The sequence below is a fragment of the Gigantopelta aegis genome, chromosome 15 (genome assembly GCF_016097555.1).
Source record: "Gigantopelta aegis isolate Gae_Host chromosome 15, Gae_host_genome, whole genome shotgun sequence".
Classification (NCBI taxonomy): domain Eukaryota; kingdom Metazoa; phylum Mollusca; class Gastropoda; order Neomphalida; family Peltospiridae; genus Gigantopelta; species Gigantopelta aegis.
In genome coordinates, this window is record NC_054713.1 from 22,529,003 (window position 1) to 22,548,706 (window position 19,704).

At 37.6% G+C, this 19,704-nt stretch overlaps 1 protein-coding gene and 1 long non-coding RNA gene across 2 annotated transcripts; both read right to left on the reverse strand.

Annotated features, from left to right (window-relative positions):
* Positions 1–8,852: 8,852 nt before the first annotated feature.
* Positions 8,853–10,410, reverse strand: LOC121390016. Its single transcript, XR_005960140.1, has 2 exons — positions 9,820–10,410; positions 8,853–9,670 (listed from the first exon to the last, which is right to left on the reverse strand). It is a non-coding gene; the product is annotated as an uncharacterized LOC121390016 (long non-coding RNA).
* A 3,258-nt stretch (positions 10,411–13,668) lies between these two features.
* LOC121390014 lies at positions 13,669–19,446 on the reverse strand. The gene is made up of 3 exons (XM_041521710.1): positions 19,382–19,446; positions 15,812–15,890; positions 13,669–14,395 (listed from the first exon to the last, which is right to left on the reverse strand). Exons 1-3 carry the CDS (start codon positions 19,416–19,418, stop codon positions 13,669–13,671), a joined length of 843 nt encoding a protein of 280 aa, XP_041377644.1. The 5' UTR covers positions 19,419–19,446.
* Between the last annotated feature and the right edge of the window lie 258 nt (positions 19,447–19,704).

Below are 19,704 nucleotides of genomic sequence, written 5' to 3' on the forward strand. Positions count from 1 at the left end.
ACTGAAGACTCAAACTACCTATGGATAGAAAAGAATCAGAAGTATAAAATGTTAATATTGAAATTGGTTTGTAAAAGTCAAATCTATTGTAATGACGAATGTGGCAACTACAAATAAATTATCATTAACAAATGTAATACGTAGTCAACGTGGCCAAACAAAATGTTACATTTGTCTGCGTCTGTGTATGTAATCGGAAATGTATTTTGGAAGCTTATTACAATAAACTATATGTTTAATCTTTAAAACTAATCAATCAATATGGATGGTCTTATTCTCCCCTATGCTCATGTCCTTAAGCAAGGGTTTTTTTTTTTTTTTTTGTTTTTTTTTTACTGAATATATAAATTTGTTTGTCATTGAATCACTATCTACAACAGCAAGATACGAAAACTAGACACATTTCTAAATGTTAGGTCACTAACCAAAACTATAGCTCACGTGACATAAGCTTGACTGGACTCTTCAGATTAGATTTGAAATAACACATTCTTTAAATCGTTCGTTTCAGTACAGTATTATATATACAAACATAGGTTACCCAAAGTACAGCTTTCTGTCTTTATACAGCGAGATCGATCCAGCAAGTGCTCCACAACTGGCGCAACAAAGGCCGTGGTATGTATGATCTTGTCTGTATGATGGTGCATATAAAAGATCCCTTGCTGCTAATCGAAAAGAGTAGCCCATGAAGCGGCAACAGCGGATTTCCTCTCTCAATATATGTGTGGTCTTTAACCATTTGTTCGACGCCATATAACCATAAATAAGATGTGTTGAGTGCGTCGTTAAATAAAAACATTTCCTTCCTTCCTAAAACAGCGAGAGTAACATTAATGTTGTATGATTCTGACTGCGTTTTCCTAGATTGTTTGTTGACGATTACGTAACTACCTAATACACGTTTAACTAGATTCTTCGATCATGTACATACATCCATATAATATTTAAGCAGGGCAAAACTGGGTCGAGCATAGGATTTTGTGGAGAAATTAATATAATATGAATGTATATGTCTTTGGTTGGGGTAGCCATGTAGCGCTACCAGGTAGGGTATTTCATAATCTTGCCTATGATTCGAAATTACCATAATGATTTAAACATTTTAAAGGTTCTGGTTCATTCAACAAACAGACAAGATGCCAGAAAGCGAGCTTTAACATACTGATTTTCTTATATCTCGTGTCAAAAGGAAACATCTAAGAAAGGACTCGTTCCAGAAGAGATGTTGTCATTAAACTAATATTCGTATATGAAATGTTTGTACCTGTGCCAGCTGTAATGTAGAAGTTGATGCAGTAAGTGATATTCACGCTGTGTGTCGAACAAGTTTGCAAAGTAATTGAGTACACTTGCTCATCAATATTTCTCATAAACGTTGTTACATTCCCACCATTTCTGCAATTAAATGTCAGTCGCCGTTGTTGAATTGGCTGTATAGTTAATTGTGATCCACACATTTTTTCTGGAATTGAAGCCTGACTAATTCCAATCTGAAGTGTTGTTGTTGCCTCAAGTGAACAGTTACAGGTGATGCCTGTGTTGTCAGGTACGAATCCGTCAAGAAACACTCCTTGTACACCGCTGGTTGATTCATCTGTACACATGTGTACCACTATAATAATAATAATAACAACAACAACAACAATAATAGTAATACCACTACTGCTACCACTACTTACTACTACTACTACTACTACCTCTACCACTACCACTACCACCACCACCACCACTACTACTACTACTACTATTACTACTACTACTACTACTACTACTACTACTACTACTACCACTACCACTACCACTACCACTACCACTGCTACTACTATTACTAATACTACTACTACCACAACTACTATAACCACGACTACTAATACAACACAACATAACAGCTGTAATAGTAACAGTAATAGAAATATTAGTTTCATTAGTAGTAGTAGTAGTAGTAGTAGTAGTAGTAGTAGTAGTAATAGTAGTAGCTGTAGCAGAAGCAGCGGTGGAGGGTGTCGTAATGATGGTGGTAATCATGGTGGTTGGTATGGTGTTTGTAATAGTAGTAGCTGGTGGTGTTGGGGTTGTTGTTTTTGACTGTGATAGAAATAAGCAGCATTTTTCACTAGTTCACTATACAAGTATATCTAGAAATCTACTTGTCCACCAATGTTTTCACTTGTCCAAATAAATGGTTTGTTTTATTCAAGTACAAAGACACTGTTTTTGGCTGCTCAAAATGAAAATGCATTGGACATTTTTACTTATCCACTGGAGAACCATTGAGGTACAATTTGCTTGTTCAAGCAATCAGCGGTTCATGTTCCAGCTGAACTGAAACTCCACTCATTCAAAGTTGTGTCATTAATTCATACAGACCAGTAAGGGGTTAAACACACATAAACTATCTCTTTCTGTTTGTCAGTTGATAGGACCATACATTCGTACCGAATATCACCAGATCAAAGTATTAAGTTTCTGGGATTTCGTTTACAGCCGCTTGCCCACACTAATGAACATTCTTACATATTTCAGTAGTGCTGCATGATAACATCCGTCTTTGTGTAGGTTAGACATTACATATTAAAGGGCTAAAAATCTCTCAAATGCTGTCTCTCTTTGTCATAACAATGGGATTTTGGTGAGGATGTTCGGGAATGGCTCAGTGACTGTTTAGATCTGGTTGAGGCAGAAGTCACATACCATAATGCTTCACGTTGTTACGAAGCATACTTAAAACACATTGACCTATGGCTTCTGACACGCATCACTGATTCCAAGTTCAAGTTGTTTATTGCTTTAAGTTATACAACTTATAAGCTTGATAATAAATTATAATAAATACATATTTACAATGTTTGACAATGGTGGGGATCGCTTTAACACTATCTAAAATACGTTCATGCATGAAAAGTAAATACATGTCTAATATAAACGAAATAAAACATACATACATGCATGATAAATAATGACGTAGATAGTAATAAAGAAGATATTAAATATAAACGCATCACGTGCGTAAGGAAGGAAATGTTTTATTTAACGACGTACTCAACACATTTTATTTACGGTTATATGGCGTCGGACATATGGTTAAGGACCATACAAATGTTGGGCAAGGAAACCTGCTGTCGCCACTTCATGGGCTACTCTTTTCGATTAACATCAAGGGATATTTTACATGCACAATCCCACAGACAGATGGAGTTAGCGGCGTTAAATTGGACGTTTATAGCAAGGGCTGTGGAATTGGGGACCACAGACGTCATGAGACACAACTCACTTTTCCCTGTTACTCTGTTCAGAAGACTTGAAATGCGTATTTTAACACCTGACATTCAAAATGTTCCCGGGGAAGCATGTCCCTCCCTCCCCACCCCCGAAGGTTCGGGCCCACAAATACATGTATTTTCATTCACAGACATTCGCCCCATCCCCATCTGAAACTGCGGTATCAAATCCTTTTCATCCAAATTGCAGAAATATTTGTACAGCACACAGACGTGTATTTTCAATATTCTGCAACACTGAACATTTCGCATGAACAACATCAATCGCTTATCAATCGCTTATCATAATGTGTTGTGTAAAATCTTACGTGTTCTCTTTGATAAATTGTATAACGTACCTGGGAAATTAGTTTGTTGTGTTGATTCAATTGGGCAGGCCTTGTTAGCTGAAATAACACAAACATAATACAAATGTATAATATAATGTGTTTGGTTACCTTAAACATAGGAATTGGCCGGCTTATTGCTTTATCATTGATTGTACATGTACACGTTTTAAATTACGTTTATAAGATAAACGTGTAAACTGTAAAAGTATGGACTTAAACATTTAAAGTGTAGTTGTTTTTGATGATATTACATCATGGGTGATATGATATGTATCGATGGAGTCAGAACAAAACAGAACAGTTTATTTATCCGACTATCAGTTGCTTTTTAGAGACCGAATAATTGGGGATGGGGAAATATGAGAATTCGTGAGAGAGACAGAGACGGAGAGACAGACATGGGCAGGATCTGAGACAAAAAACAGAAGAGGGGGGAATTGCTACACCACGGCTTTTGTGTATCAGTCGTAGCAGGCACGTAGGAAAATGCATCAAATAATAATAATAATGCACCATCCCATCATATACCAGTCGTGGTGCACAGGCTGGAACGAAAAATAACCCAATGGGCCCACCGACGAGGATCGATCCCAAACCGACCACGCATCAAGCGAGCGCTTTACCACTGGGCTACGTCCCGCCTCCTTAAACTGATAGCGTCGTCATTATTATTATTATCATTATTATTATTATTATTATCATTATCATTATCATTATTATTATTTTTTTATTATTATTATCATTATTATTATTTGTTATTATTATCGGTATTATTATGAAGAGGTTTGCCATCATTATTATTATATTAGGTTATTTATATATTCGGATTATTACATTCGTAATTTGGGATACCGACTCATATTTTTGATATTCGTGTATCCGAAGGCTATGTTGTGTGCCTTTTTTTCACATATGCACCGACCATATCATCCATAACTGGTTGCCTGTGTGTAGGTGTGTTTTGTGCATTCGGATCCATCACCCTCTAAGCGCAAATAAAAGATACCGGCCCGGTGCGTCGTGGTTAGGTACTGGTTATCCCATGTAGTGGCGACATGGTATTGTATTTCCTCTCATGTGTATCTGTGATATATGTGCTGTGTTCGTATGTGCCTGTGGGTATGTGTGTTTTAAATACCACGACCATATCCATCACCCTCTATTAACAGGTTAGCCAGGGGCATTAGCTCCTATCCTGGCTAAGCGCAAATAGTGCGTCGTTAAAACCCATGAAGTGGCGACAGAGGGTTTCCGCTTCTGTGTGGCCTTATGTCTGGGTATGCTGTATGTGTTGAGGCATGCGTGTTTAATAAGATACCGATTTCTTTCTGTATGTGTATGCAGGAGTGCTCCGTAAGGCTATGTGTGTATGTGTATATACTTGCATGTGCTTGTGTTCGTATGTGCCAACAAAGGCCATGTGTGTATGTGTGTTTTAAATACCACGCGGATCCATCACCCTCTATTAAACAGGTTAGCCAGGGGCATTAGCTTCTTATCTGCCATGACATATGCATAATCTGAAAAAAATATTTCTTGACAATACTGAATAGGATAGGCACTGTTACTAAAGCTGAATTGAGTATCCTCGCCCAGCTAAACATTTGACGGACAATTACACACCCCAGTGCAACTATTCTTATATAAGCAAGTGTTGAAAATGAATTCAATAGGTATCTATTACTGTATTCTGTTAACTAGTGCCCAGCTAAAGTAACTTTATTTTGCAGGATCTCGTATATATATATATGTGTGTGTGTGTGTGTGTGTGTGTGTGTGTGTGTGTGTGTGTGTGTGTGTGTGTGTCTCTCTCTCTCTCTCTCTCTCTCTCTCTCTCTCTCTCTCTCTCTCTCTCTCTCTCTCTCTCTCTCTCTCTCTCTCTCTCTCTCTCTCACGGTTGATAAACGTAAATAAATAAATACCTTGAGAGGAATGTGTTATCAGAATAACGTGAAGCACAAATATCTGCCAAGTCTTATTAGGATTCATGATTAACCGTTGGCACAAAGTTCTGTTGATTAATCCTGGTAAGAATTCTATTATTGTCGTTTATGTTTAGAGTGATATCAGCTGTCTGTAGACAGCTCGTATTTGCTTTTCTCTCTAATTCTATATCTGTTTAGACTAAGAAACTGAAGGCAGTCGATTGTAAACATGCTAGTCTCTGTGTACCGTGCCGTCATTTAACACAGCCTGAACCAGGAAGTACATATCTAACGTGTACGTACTCCTGTAAACAGTAATGTTACTCAGCCAGACACATTTATCGGGTGTGTAAATCGGACAGTAAAAAAAACCCGGTTCGGCAGGTTTTGTATACTTTTAAATTAATCAAATACATGGTCGTGTCTGAAATTATGCTACTCATGGAAGGCTGTGTGTGTGTGTGGGTGGGGGGTAGGGGGGGGGGGGTCATAATATTATGGCTTGTTGAGTCGAAACATAACTGTGTTATTTACTAGCCGCGGTATAAATTATAATTGCAGTTTTATATGAAGGCAAAGCGGAGTAAAGTATACAGCTGGGGAAAAAAATAAAGCGCTTTTTGCTATTTTAGTCATGAGGTTTGAATTTCTGTGAACTGTCCCCAAATATGTGGCATAGAAACCAGAACATGAGGTTTTTTTCTGATTTAGTAATTTTTTATTCATAAATAAGGACAGCAATCGCGACATTTTTAGGATTGCTATTCGTTATATTGGTGAACATTTCATTGCGTGTGTTACTAATACAGTTAGTAAGTGACTTTAAGTGTGGAACTGCATGGTACCCTAAACTGTTGTGGGTGGTAAGTTGTTGCTATTATTGACCGCCATGTCTTCTGGAACGAGATCTGCAGAGGACACTACTTTTTTTCTAGGTGTATATTTAAAAATGATATGTTTGAAAAACATGCCCTATTTCTTTGTTACTGGTGTTGAAGAGCGGATGTTTGCTTAGTGGTTAGACGACTCAGTTTGCGAAGGGATCGGTCGATGTTTGTAAACTCATCGGTTTAAATAAAGAAAAGAAAGAAAGGAAATGGTTTATTTAACGACGCACTCAACACATTTTTGTTTACGATTATATAGCGTCAAATATATGATTAAGGACCACACAGATATTAAGGGAGGAAACCCGCTGTCGCCACTACATGGGCTACTCTTTTCGATTGGCAGCAAGGGATTGTTTATATGCACCATCCCATAGACAGGATAGCACATACCACGGCCTTTGGTGTACTAGTCGTGGTGCATTAGCTGGAGCGAGAAATAGCCCAATGGGCCCACTGACGGGGATCGATCCCAAACCGACCGCGCATCAAACGAGCGCTTTACCACTGGGCTACATCGCGCTCCCTAAAAAAAAAAAAGAAAAAACATTGTTTTTACGGTGCAGTTAAAATTACGGCTACGTGATATTTGTCTTATATTGTAAATATGAATTTATATTGGGGGTGGGACACCCATAAATATATAATGTGGAGGGGAAAATATGTGATTGAAAAACCAAAGTTAAAAAATAAAGCAAACCCTTTTGCTTTTTCTCTGTCTCTCTCTCTCTCTCTCTCTCTCTCTCTCTCTCTCTCTCTCTCTCTCTCTCTCTCTCTCTCTCTCTCTCTCTCTCTCTCTCTCTCTCTCTCTCTCCGATATGCACTTCACCCAGATGTCAGTTCAGCGTGTCCAATAGATGTCCATTCCGATATATCCACCAAGCCGTATTTCATGACAATCCATTGTACTCTATCTTGCCACGTGACTGTTTGAACACTTTCTCAGTAACATTTAAAGGGAGGATCAACTCAAATACGAGCCTGATGTGTTGGAAAGATGCATTCCCGGACGACCAACACATACTGACACTTTAAGAAATGAAAAACGCGTAATTTTAGAGTTAATAAAAAAAAAACCGTGATTATTCCTGCTAACTGGGGGCAGCCATTTTATTTTGTTTTTGTGACGTCCGGTGGTATAGCGAAGGGACGTCAGCTCCGTCCAACGCCTCTATGCACAGTGTACACAAACGCTATAATTTACGACAAGGCGCTTCGCTTTCATCAACCTGACTTGTGAAACAACATAAATGAATTGATAATAAACTATTTAACTAAATATATTTCAATTTGCATCAATAGAACGAAGGAGTTATAGTAGTTTACTATTTTAAAAATCCAAAGAAACAATGCATATTATTAGGCCTATTGATAGGGTACGTTCGAGAAAAAACGACCACTCACGATACCCAAGTGATAATTTTCTATTCTTTGGGACTACGTAATTGGTCAGTTTTGTGATTTTAGATGGGAAAGTCTACTTAATCAAGGGTTTTACAGAATCGCTTACAGTAATACAGCAGGACGGCTGATAACGTCCATTACGATTTGAGGGGTGTCGGCGCAGTTATCACACAATACCCTGTGATCTTACTAAAAGAGGCACGTCTTTTTAGTATGTCTAGACACAGTGTCTGGGGACCGTCTAAATATACACCTGCCAATCAGGAACCACAGGTACAGGCCACGGAAAGAAAATACCAATTAACCAAGAAAACACACCGATTATTATTTCAGTACGTGGGTTAATTTATGTACAAAACATAAGATAGTTATTTCAAAACTTTCACAATGGTGGTTTATTTTGTATTGAAAAATAGTATATACTTGGTGCTGGCTTACTGGGATGGATATTATTACAGAACATTGCGATGCATACGCATAAATCAGGTATGTTTTGTTTCTTCAGTTCGAAGACTAATTTCTGGCGTGACACGTTAGGCATTACGTAACCACCAGTTTGCCAGAGGGTACAAAATGGCTGCGCCCGTTATATATAATAGCCGTCACATTTAAGCGTTTTGTTAATTAACTATACGATTATACTGGTTGATATTAAGTAATAATGTGCATTATATCGTTGACTATTCATACCAGGCCAAATGCCTTAATTGTCCCCTTCTTTAAAGATGATTTTCTAAGAATTTATTTTTACGTATTTTCCTAATTTTATTTCCATTTCAAGCATTGAACGCATTTACAAATATGTATAAATGATACATATGCAGTAAAAAGCTAAACCAATAAGTTACACAAACACATAAACACACGCACGCGCGCACACACATACACACACACACACACACACACACACACACACACACACACACTCCACCAACAATAAAAACAGTACATTTGTAATTTATATATGTAAAATAAAAACAAACAAAGATTTAACTAATAAAAACAAAACAACAACAACAAAACACAAGCAACGAACCATGGCTTTAAACATTTTCTTTTCAATCTGCGTCTGTAAACTCTCAACGTGCACCCAAGGCCAGTATAGCCCCAGATAGCAGTATAGCAGTTAAACCAAAATCATATTTTCGTGACATTTGTAACAATTTTAGTTTAATTAAAGTTTAGTTTAATTAAAATTTTATTTTATTTTATTTTGGAGTGACAAACGGGAGATGAACGCTGAATAACGACTGATTAGCGCTAGACCGAATTCGCAAACACTGAAAACCAACGGGGCAGTGAAAGTACAAGACCATCTATAAAAGACATAACAAAACAAAAGAAAATAAATCTTCACAGCCGTATACATGTTGTACTTCAAAACAATTGGTTATCTGTAGTTATATTAATACTGATAAAAGAAACAAAAACACGTTGTTTGCTTTGTTTTACTTAATAAAAAAGTTTTCGTTATTAAATAATTTATTGTTATTATTATTATTATTATTTAAAAAATACATTATAAATGTAGAATAAATAAATTTACATTTGAACTCCGACTAACGGATGTCAGACTTTATGATAAATGCAATCCTTGCTTTATAAAATAAAACAATTGTGGTGGAGATGAAGCTTTCTGTGTATGAATGGAAGAAGAAATCAGTTCCCGCAGACATGCTTATTATTCTTGAATACAACAAGGTGTTTCACATGTACTTCCCCATAGAAAGGGTATCATTAATACCATCTGGTGCACCAGTCATGGAACACTGGATAGCACGGAATACACTCAAAATAGATCTAGCCACTCAGCTGGAAGGATCCTACATAACAAACCATGCCACCTCAAGTAGAACTTAACGAAGTGTTTCACAGAGAGGATATCACTAATACCATCTGGTGCACCAGTCATGGAACACTGGATAGCACGGAATACACTCAAAATAGATCTAGCCACTCAGCTGGAAGGATCCTACATAACAAACCATGCCACCTCAAGTAGAACAACAAGGTGTTTCACATGTACTTCCCCATAGAAAGGGTATCACTAATACCATCTGGTGCACCAGTCATGGAACACTGGATAGCACGGAATACACTCAAAATAGATCTAGCCACTCAGTTGGAAGGATCCTACATAACAAACCATGCCACCTCAAGTAGAACTTAACGTAGTGTTTCACAGAGAGGGTATCACTAATACCATCTGGTGCACCAGTCATAGAACACTGGATAGCACGGAATACACTCAAAATAGATCTAGCCGTGCAGCTGGAAGGATCCTACATAACAAACCATGGCACCTCAAGTAGAACTTAACGGAGTGTTTCACAGAGAGGATATCACTAATACCATCTGGTGCACCAGTCATAGAACACTGGATAGCACGGAATACACTCAAAATAGATCTAGCCACTCAGCTGGAAGGATCCTACATAACAAACCATGCCACCTCAAGTAGAACTTAACGAAGTGTTTCACAGAGAGGATATCACTAATACCATCTGGTGCACCAGTCATAGAACACTGGATAGCACGGAATACACTCAAAATAGATCTAGCCACTCAGCTGGAAGGATCCTACATAACAAACCATGCCACCTCAAGTAGAACTAACGAAGTGTTTCACAGAGAGGATATCACTAATACCATCTGGTGCACCCAGTCATAGAACACTGGATAGCACGGAATACACTCAAAATAGATCTAGCCACTCAGCTGGAAGGATCCTACATAACAAACCATGCCACCTCAAGTAGAACTTAACGAAGTGTTTCACAGAGAGGATATCACTAATACCATCTGGTGCACCAGTCATAGAACACTGGATAGCACGGAATACACTCAAAATAGATCTAGCCACTCAGCTGGAAGGATCCTACATAACAAACCATGCCACCTCAAGTAGAACTTAACGAAGTGTTTCACAGAGAGGATATCACTAATACCATCTGGTGCACCAGTCATGGAACACTGGATAGCACGGAATACACTCAAAATAGATCTAGCCACTCAGCTGGAAGGATCCTACATAACAACCCATGGGTCCATGCCACCTCAAGTAGATCTTAACGGCATTTATCTCCCTAAAATACATACCATACAGTTAAAAGTTGCTTTGTTTAAAGACATCAATAGAGCACAATCATCGGCTATTGGGTGTGAAACATTTGATAATGTTAATACATAGTCTTAGAGAAGAAATCTGGTACATTTTTCTATCAGTAGCAAGTGATCTTTTATATGCACCATGACACAAACCACGGCCTTTGGTATACCAGTCGTCGTGCACTGGCTAGAACGAGAAATAGCCCAATGGGCTCACCGACTGGGATCGATACCAGACCGACCCCGCATCAAGTGAGCGCTTTACCACTACGTCCCGCCCTCATATCGATCATAGTCTGAACGAGCACATAATTATGCAGCTGGCCTGTGAACGTTATCTCATGTGACATACTTTATGACCAGCTCTTCACGAATTTATAAAAACACATTGATATGTATTAAAATTATAGAAAAAGGGATATTTTTGCAAATCATTTTGCAAATGTGTTAGTAAATTAAGGTGGAGCTTTTTTTTGGAGTCCATTAAATATTGAATAATGACTAACTCCTGATATCCATTGATTAGTGTGGTTAAAGGTACATGGTTTATTATATACCTACAAGTTTATGTATGTACAGGCATCATATAGTCTCATTAAATATTGAATAATGACTAACTCCTGATATTCATTGATTAGTGTGGTTAAAGGTACATGGTTTATTATCTACCTACAAGTTTATGTATGTACAGGCATCATATAGTCTCATTAAATATTGAATAATGACTAACTCCTGATATCCATTGATTAGTGTGGTTAAAGGTACATGGTTTATTATCTACCTACAAGTTTATGTATGTACAGGCATCATATAGTCTCATTAAATATTGAATAATGACTAACTCCTGACATCCATTGATTAGTGTGGTTAAAGGTACATGGTTTATTATCTACCTACAAGTGTATGTATGTACAGGCATCATATAGTCTAATAAAATATTGAATAATGACTAACTCCTGATATCCATTGATTAGTGTGGTTAAAGGTACATGGTTTATTATCTACCTACAAGTTTATGTATGTACAGACATCATATAGTCTCATTAAATATTGAATAATGACTAACTCCTGATATCCATTGATTAGTGGGGTTAAAGGTACATGGTTTATTATCTACCTACATGTTTATGTATGTACAGGCATCATATAGTCTCATTAAATATTGAATAATGACTAACTCCTGACATCCATTGATTAGTGTGGTTAAAGGTACATGGTTCATTATCTAGCTACAAGTTTATGTATGTACAGGCATCATACAGTCTCATTAAATCGCAATTATCGTGAAAAATATTGATTACTGTATTCAAATGTAATACGTCTTGGTCATGTCATGACACAACATATGTGTAACTAATAATACTGCTAAAAAAAATTGTTTAACGACACCCCTAGTGCACATTGATACATTCAGCATCAAGCATTTCTGACACATTGTATTGGAGGTAAGCCACTACATTTTTCAATTAGAAGCAAGGCGTCTTTTATATTCACTTTTTCCAGCAGACAGGACAACACATGACACGGCCTTTAACACAATCAGAGAACGGGTCCACTGTGAGGGTTCGACCCAAGCACCTCTACAGACTAAGCTAGATCCCACCCTACTATAATACTGATGCCACTGCGTTTGCCAAATCAAACACCTGGCGTAGTGGTTAATACACCAGCTCTATGTCTGGTAGGTTATGGATTCGAATCCCATTACTGGCTCCATCCCACTAATTTTAACGGGTCACTGGAGATATTATGTAAGCCAATTACGCCTAATTTTCTCTTGCCTACTACTAATCTTAATTCATTTCATTTGTAGTTATTTTCGTGCTTATATCGAATTAAAGTTCAAGTACGCTGTGCTGGGCACACGCCCCAGCTATATTGACAATAAAGAATGTTCCAGATGGACACTGACCCCTGTAGTTTTTGGGCTTATATGGGAAACATTAGTCCTAATCGCAATTTTTCAACAAAAACCCCCAAACAAAAACAATCCAAGATGGCCAACATTGGTTTCTGAACACACTGATGACCTGACCGTAGCATCCAAGAGTATCCCAAAATTGCTAATGGGTACCAGAGTCTCATGGATTATTGTATGAAATTGTATGAAATGACCCTTTGTAGCCTACAACAAATTCTACCATTGTATGGTTAGTGAAAAATATTGGCAAGACGTGTGGTACAGCTGTAAATAGACAAATATAGAATAATTTAATTTTAACGTTTAGAAAGATTAGTAAATACAAAATGATAGTAATAACTATTAAAGATGAAACAAACAAATGAAACAGTTTTAGGGCAAACAATGAACGAAATAATGGACAGTTACATTTGAGATTATTTATATATATAAGTCTGTTTATAATCAGCATGGGCCCGAGTTCCTTACAGAAACATATACAGTGGTATCGCTGACCTGTGAGAAGAACTTGCAAAACTGACGTTAATATAGTACTAATGTTGGCATTTCAGAAGTTATCAGGGACGATTGTTATTTAATTGCAGCAAGTCTGACACTTAAGGATGGGGAGAGGATGGTGATATTGGTTTCTTGGCAAATCTGGCATGATAAACCTCATGTAAACACGACAGTGAAAGTGGTTAGTCGGACACAGATGTCTTGCTAAAACTGGATTTAAGAGAGATTGAGATAGTCTAGCAGTATTCGCTTTAAACCGATCTGTCAGTTGCCCGACAAATGGGTACATCGCTGGTATCACCTACATAAAACTCGTCAACAAACTTTAGAATACAGAACACGATCCTCCACTGTTGCAACTGAGTCTGTCTTCTCATCCCCTCTTGTGGCTCCCTGTGCTTCGTCTGTGTTTTCAGCAAATTCCACCTCAGTATAAATGAGTCCTGGTGAAACCTTAGGGATGTTCGGATTATTGCCAGACTTGTTCGGTTTCCGAACTTCAGTGTAGACATCACCGGTTACCTCAGACTCAGGATCTTGACCTTTGGATTCCGAACTCTTCCCTCCGGATTTCTTCTGTTTGTTTACCACGGCGTACACATCACCAGAAGGTTTAGACTTCAAAGATGGTTTCGTCTTTTTTGTTTTATTAACCATAGAATACAGCTCATTGTCAAACTTAACAGGTAAATCATGTCCCTTCGCGGATTTGATTGGCTTCTTCTTCTTGGTAACCTTGGCGTGCATGTTTGACACGTCATCTTGGTCAGGTTCTGGTTGAAGGTTAACATGCCTGCTTGTGTTAGGCAGGTTTGGTTTTAGGGCGACCTGCGGTTTCCGAGTAGTGCCGCCAGCTTCGTCATCAATAGATGCATAGTCGTCTGATGGTGAGCGAATCGTCTGGTTGCCAGTCTGGTTTTGATCTGTTAAAACTCCTGGATGTCTGCCAGATGATTTGGTGTTCTGGTTTCTGTAAGCATCCGCGTCCACGTTGATGTAGTCTCCATCGTCGTTTGATTCTTGGTTTTTCTTGCGTCTCTTTCTGAATTTATTAAACGAAAATATTTATTTATCAATATCTTACTGATAGAACTGAAATATTACATCAATGATCATAACCTATACATGTAGGATGAAATTTGACATAATATATTATATATGTGATAAGAAACTATGGTGATATTGAATATAAGCACGAAAATAAGTTGACATTAATGAAAGGTGGTAGGTATACAATACAATCCGGCACCTCCTCCCTTTGCGATCAGTTCTAGAACAGTCCAAAGTAGAATATCACGTTCACTACCATTCCATTAAGAGACTAACCCAAGTTTGCTGCCATTATAACATATTTACGAATAACATAATATCATAGTAGAATATCACGTTCACTACCATTTCATCAAGAGACTAACCCAAGTTTGCTGCCATTATAACATATTTACGAATAACATATTATCATTTTCGATGACATTAAATATTACATATTAAAGATATTTTCCTCTTTAGAATTCAGTATCTGTATAATCAAGGCGTATCTTGTCGTCTTAATATTTATAGTAGTCCAAACTTACGAAAAAATATAAATCACAAAGAAAATAAACAATGACTGCTGCTGCCACTGGTGTTGTAAACAACATATATGTAATATGTAATTGCAATCGCCAAAAACGGAAACATTTTATTATGGCTCCAAACGCAGGATTGTCCCTTTACTTGAAGTGTACGCATTTCGAGAAATAACAGCACCAAAACTTATTTTACTCAGGACAACATGCATAAAGTTAGTTTTGGTTTAAATAATAATATTATAATATTTAATGATAGCTACGTTCAAGTCGGTTTTACTTTTGAAGGAAACTTATAGCTCTGGCAATGTGGATATAGAGGGCGGGACGTAGCCCAGTGGTAAGGCGCTCGCTCGATGCGCGGTTGGTGTGGGATCGATACCCGTCGATGGGCCCATTGGGCTATTTCTCATTCCAGGCAGTGCACAACGACTTGTATATCAAATACGGTGGTATGTACTACCCTGTCTGTGTACCCTTGCTGCTAATCGAAAAGAGTAGCCAATGAAGTGGCGACAAAGGGTTTCCTATCTCAATATCTGTGTGGTCCTTAACCATATGTCTGTCGCCATATAACCGTAAATGAAATGTGTTGAGTGCGTCGTTAAATAAAACATTTCTTTCTGTAAATATATATCTATACATAGTTTATGGTTTTTAGTTTTATTTCTTGTAAATACAATATCAAACAACAATAACAAAGAAACAAAAATAAATCCGCGGGATTAAATTACCCCCCCCCCCCCCCCCCCCCTAAAATATACAGACAAACCGCAAACAAACAAACAAAATTAAAAAAAAAAAAACCCAACCAAACAAAACTTAAGAAATAATAAAAATATATATATGAAAAAAACAACAACATAGGATCAATTTTCCATTTTGTTTACCTTTTAACTAAAACGACAACGGCAACGACCACCACAGCAATCAGCACGATGCCGCCGATACCACCTGCTACAGCTGCAACTAAATTTCGAAACACGTATTGATAATTCAACATCACAATTCATGCAGTCATTTGAATTAGCTTTATCGGCGGAATCGTTAATACGTGGATGTTAGAATAATACGAGAGCAGTTCTAAAATATCCAGACATAGTTTCTAGCAAGGACTATTTTACAAGGAACATTGACTAAAACTATGTTCTAAGTGGTCAACTGACAATACCCTTTATCAAAACACAATTTGCAAGATCACATTGAAGTGGGACTGGCCGTGTGAGCCGCGGTCCCTAGTCGACGTTTCCAACGACTGGTACATCCAAGACATTGGGACATACAAAGAAATCATACGTATATGTTAAATTTCAAATCTTTGCAGATCAAAATTGACAACGATAACGTTAAACAAATATGCCATTATCCCCATTATTGGAAACATAATGCCTTTACGTTTCTGTGATTTTAAAGATTTTCTGATGGGGTAGACCTACCTCCAGTGGGACTTACAGCATAGACGAGTCGAAAAGGCTGCGACCTGCTGAACACACGCACAAAAACAAACCAACAACAACCCTCACCCACCCCACAAAAAACAAAAAAAATAAACAAAAATAAACAAAAACAAAAACCGCTGAAAACTGCATAGAGGTGTTGCTCCTGCATAACAGTGTGCCAAATCTAGGCTTCGTTTTTTCTCTAAGTACTAAATGCGGGTTAAACTTGCTCCCCCACCCTCTTTATTCAACTGAGCTTGCATCATATATATTTTAAAACTTGGAAATGAAAATATGATTACAAAGACGAACATCATATACCTAGCTACTTGTTAGATGAGTTTTGGGTTCCATGTATAGAGGTTGTAATGTACTAATCACGTAATTGTCAGGTCAGAGTTCGAAGTGCTTAATGTTTAAGGAGTAAACCGTAACTATGGCTATGATTGGTGGACATATGTGACACTGGTTATTTGTGCAAATCATATGGCAAATGTTCCATCAGTTCCACATGTTTTATTACCTGAACAATTATTACACAAGTGACATTTTGTGCTTGACAATAACTGGGGTGGCAATAACTATTTCTATTGGCATCAGAGGGTGGGTACTGTAAACTTCCTGTAAGTGTTTAAAACGATACGTGACAGTTGAGTTTCTTCGAATAATTATCAATGGGAGGTACCACACTGTCAGTGTATATACTGGCCCGGTGGTTTGAAACGTTGCTTCTGTTAGTTTTATTAAGAATTGTTACCATGGTCGTCAGTAGGAATTTAATTGGTCTAATGGAACCTACAGGAGGCGGGACGTAGCTCAGAGGTACAGCGCGCGCCTGATGCGCGATCGATCTAGGTTCGATCCCCGTCGGTGGGCCAATTGGGCTATTTCTCGTTCCAGCCAGTGCTCCACAACTGGTGTAACAAAGGCCGTGGTATGTACTATCCTGTCTGTGAGATGTTGCATACAAAAGATCCCTTGCTGCTAATCGGAAAGAGTAGCCCATGAAGTGGCGACATCGGGTTTCCTCTCTCATTATCTGTGTGGTCATTAACCATATGGCCGACGACATATACCCGAGAATAAAATGTGTTGAGTGTGTCGTTAAATAAAACATTTCCTTTCTTCCTTCCGTGTGCACATGTTATGTAGATGGGATAGAGATTTATCATCCATTAAAGACTTTTGTAGGAGATATCGCTGGCATTATAATTTGCGATATCTCCTGTGATATTCTCCTAGGAGATATCGCTTCTTATAATCTTGTTTGGACAAATTTTAATCATAAGACGTTATTTTTCTATGTCACTCAGTGACACGGTGTATGTTTCGGCGCTAAACCTATCATTAGTGACGTCACGCCACTGTTGTTCTGCTAGTTAACGAGTCTACCGCTGGCAAATATAGTGCCATTCAACCCACATTACTGACATTGTTTACAATTGTTGCAAATGAAAAGAATGGTAATGGATGCTAAAAAGAATACCCCCACCCTCGTGTCTTGTGATATCATAATTTATCAGCACTCGTTGATAAAAGTATAAAAATCCTCGGCAAGACACTCGGGGAGGATCCTCTATATACAATAAATGAGATTTGGATTAAATACATGTTTAACGCTGTTAAATATAAAATAGAACATGCAACACAATTTTAATATCCCTCTTATAAAATGTCAAATGTTTTGTTGGTAGTTGCATACAGGGTCATCGTGTACGCCAATGGATCAGGCTTTTGACTGAGCAGCCTAGTTTGGATGAGGTCGATTCAAACCTCGGATTTCATACTTTTATCAACTCTGCTGATAAATTATGATATCACAAGACACTCAGGGAGTATCTTCTATATACAGTAAATCAGATTTGAACTAAATACACCGAGGTACAAGGTGATGAGGTAGAAACATATCGATTACATGTTTAACACGGTTAAATGTAAAATAGACCAGGCGACACACTTTTAATATTCCTCTTATAAAATATCAACTGTTTCGTTGGTAGTTGCATACAGGGTCATCGTGTACGCCAATGGATCAGGCTTTTGACTGAGCAGCCTAGTTTGGATGAGGTCGATTCATTACTAAAATCCGAATGAGTACCTGCCTACATAATCTTGATGTCATGGCCACAGAATTCATAAACATCATTTATTGTTGCGATTTAATCGATTGTGTCTGACATAATAATTTGAACAGAAGTTTGAAATTAATAGCATGAATGAAAATGGATCTATAATCTTGTTTACTGTTAAGTTTTTCTGAGGCCAAGAGTGCACGCTATTGCTGCTTATAACCCTGACATAAATAATAAAGTTTTACTGTCTTTTACTATTATATTTCAATGGGTCGATATTACTGCTTGTGCCCTATTCGTTCACGATTATGTCATTAGCATCGTTCCAATTTAGAAATGTTTAAATATTAACAAAAAACCTGTTACACGATTTTCTAACTAGGTGTTTGAAAATAGATGGATCAAGACCTGTCTTTGTCTCTTAAAGGGAATGCGAGTGGGTGCAGTGGATTTGAATTATGCAGATTGGCAGCTTTCTTGTAGAATATTACTAAACTTAAAATACTGTCCTTTATCCTTCTTTTACATAACACATTAAGTAAATTAAAATATAGCGTGAATCAATAACGTTTTTCTAATTAGGTCACCCACACACCCACAACAGGTAACGAATGTAGATGTATTGAGCCATCTGGAATTGGAACTGACTGGTTAAGGACACTCCAACAAAATTAAATCGTAACAAATAATTTTGATATTTGACTCGAATGTATTAAAACACAGCAATGTGTTGCTTTTCTTACAGCAATAATGTCGATGCATTTAGAGTAAAGAGAAATTATTAACAAAGATACACAACTTACAAACAAAAATGTGTTGCAATATAAACAATATCTTGAACACTTTAGAGTATATAAGTTTAGTCCATTTCAACGCAGATAAATATAGTATAACACAACAATATTTTGTAACATATTAAACGGTCATTCCAAATTATTAAAATAATTACCAGGAAAGGTTTCTGGATTTGATGACGATGCAGACATATTGGAGGACGGACGGGTGTCGTTTATTATCGTTGGCTTTGTAGACAGCATGTAGACAGGCATTGACCACTGGCGTGTGTATTTCGTGGCTGGACGTGTACCCTGCTGGTTGAGTCGAGCTGAGACAGAGATAATAAGAACTTCGTGGTTGGGCAAGATTCGTGTGGCTTTGGGCTGCTGGTTGAACTGCCATCCGGCGAATAACACTGAATACTTAAATTACCTAGACATATAGAGATAATAAGAACATATTTCAGGATAGTTGTTCTGAGTCTATTCTGTGGCA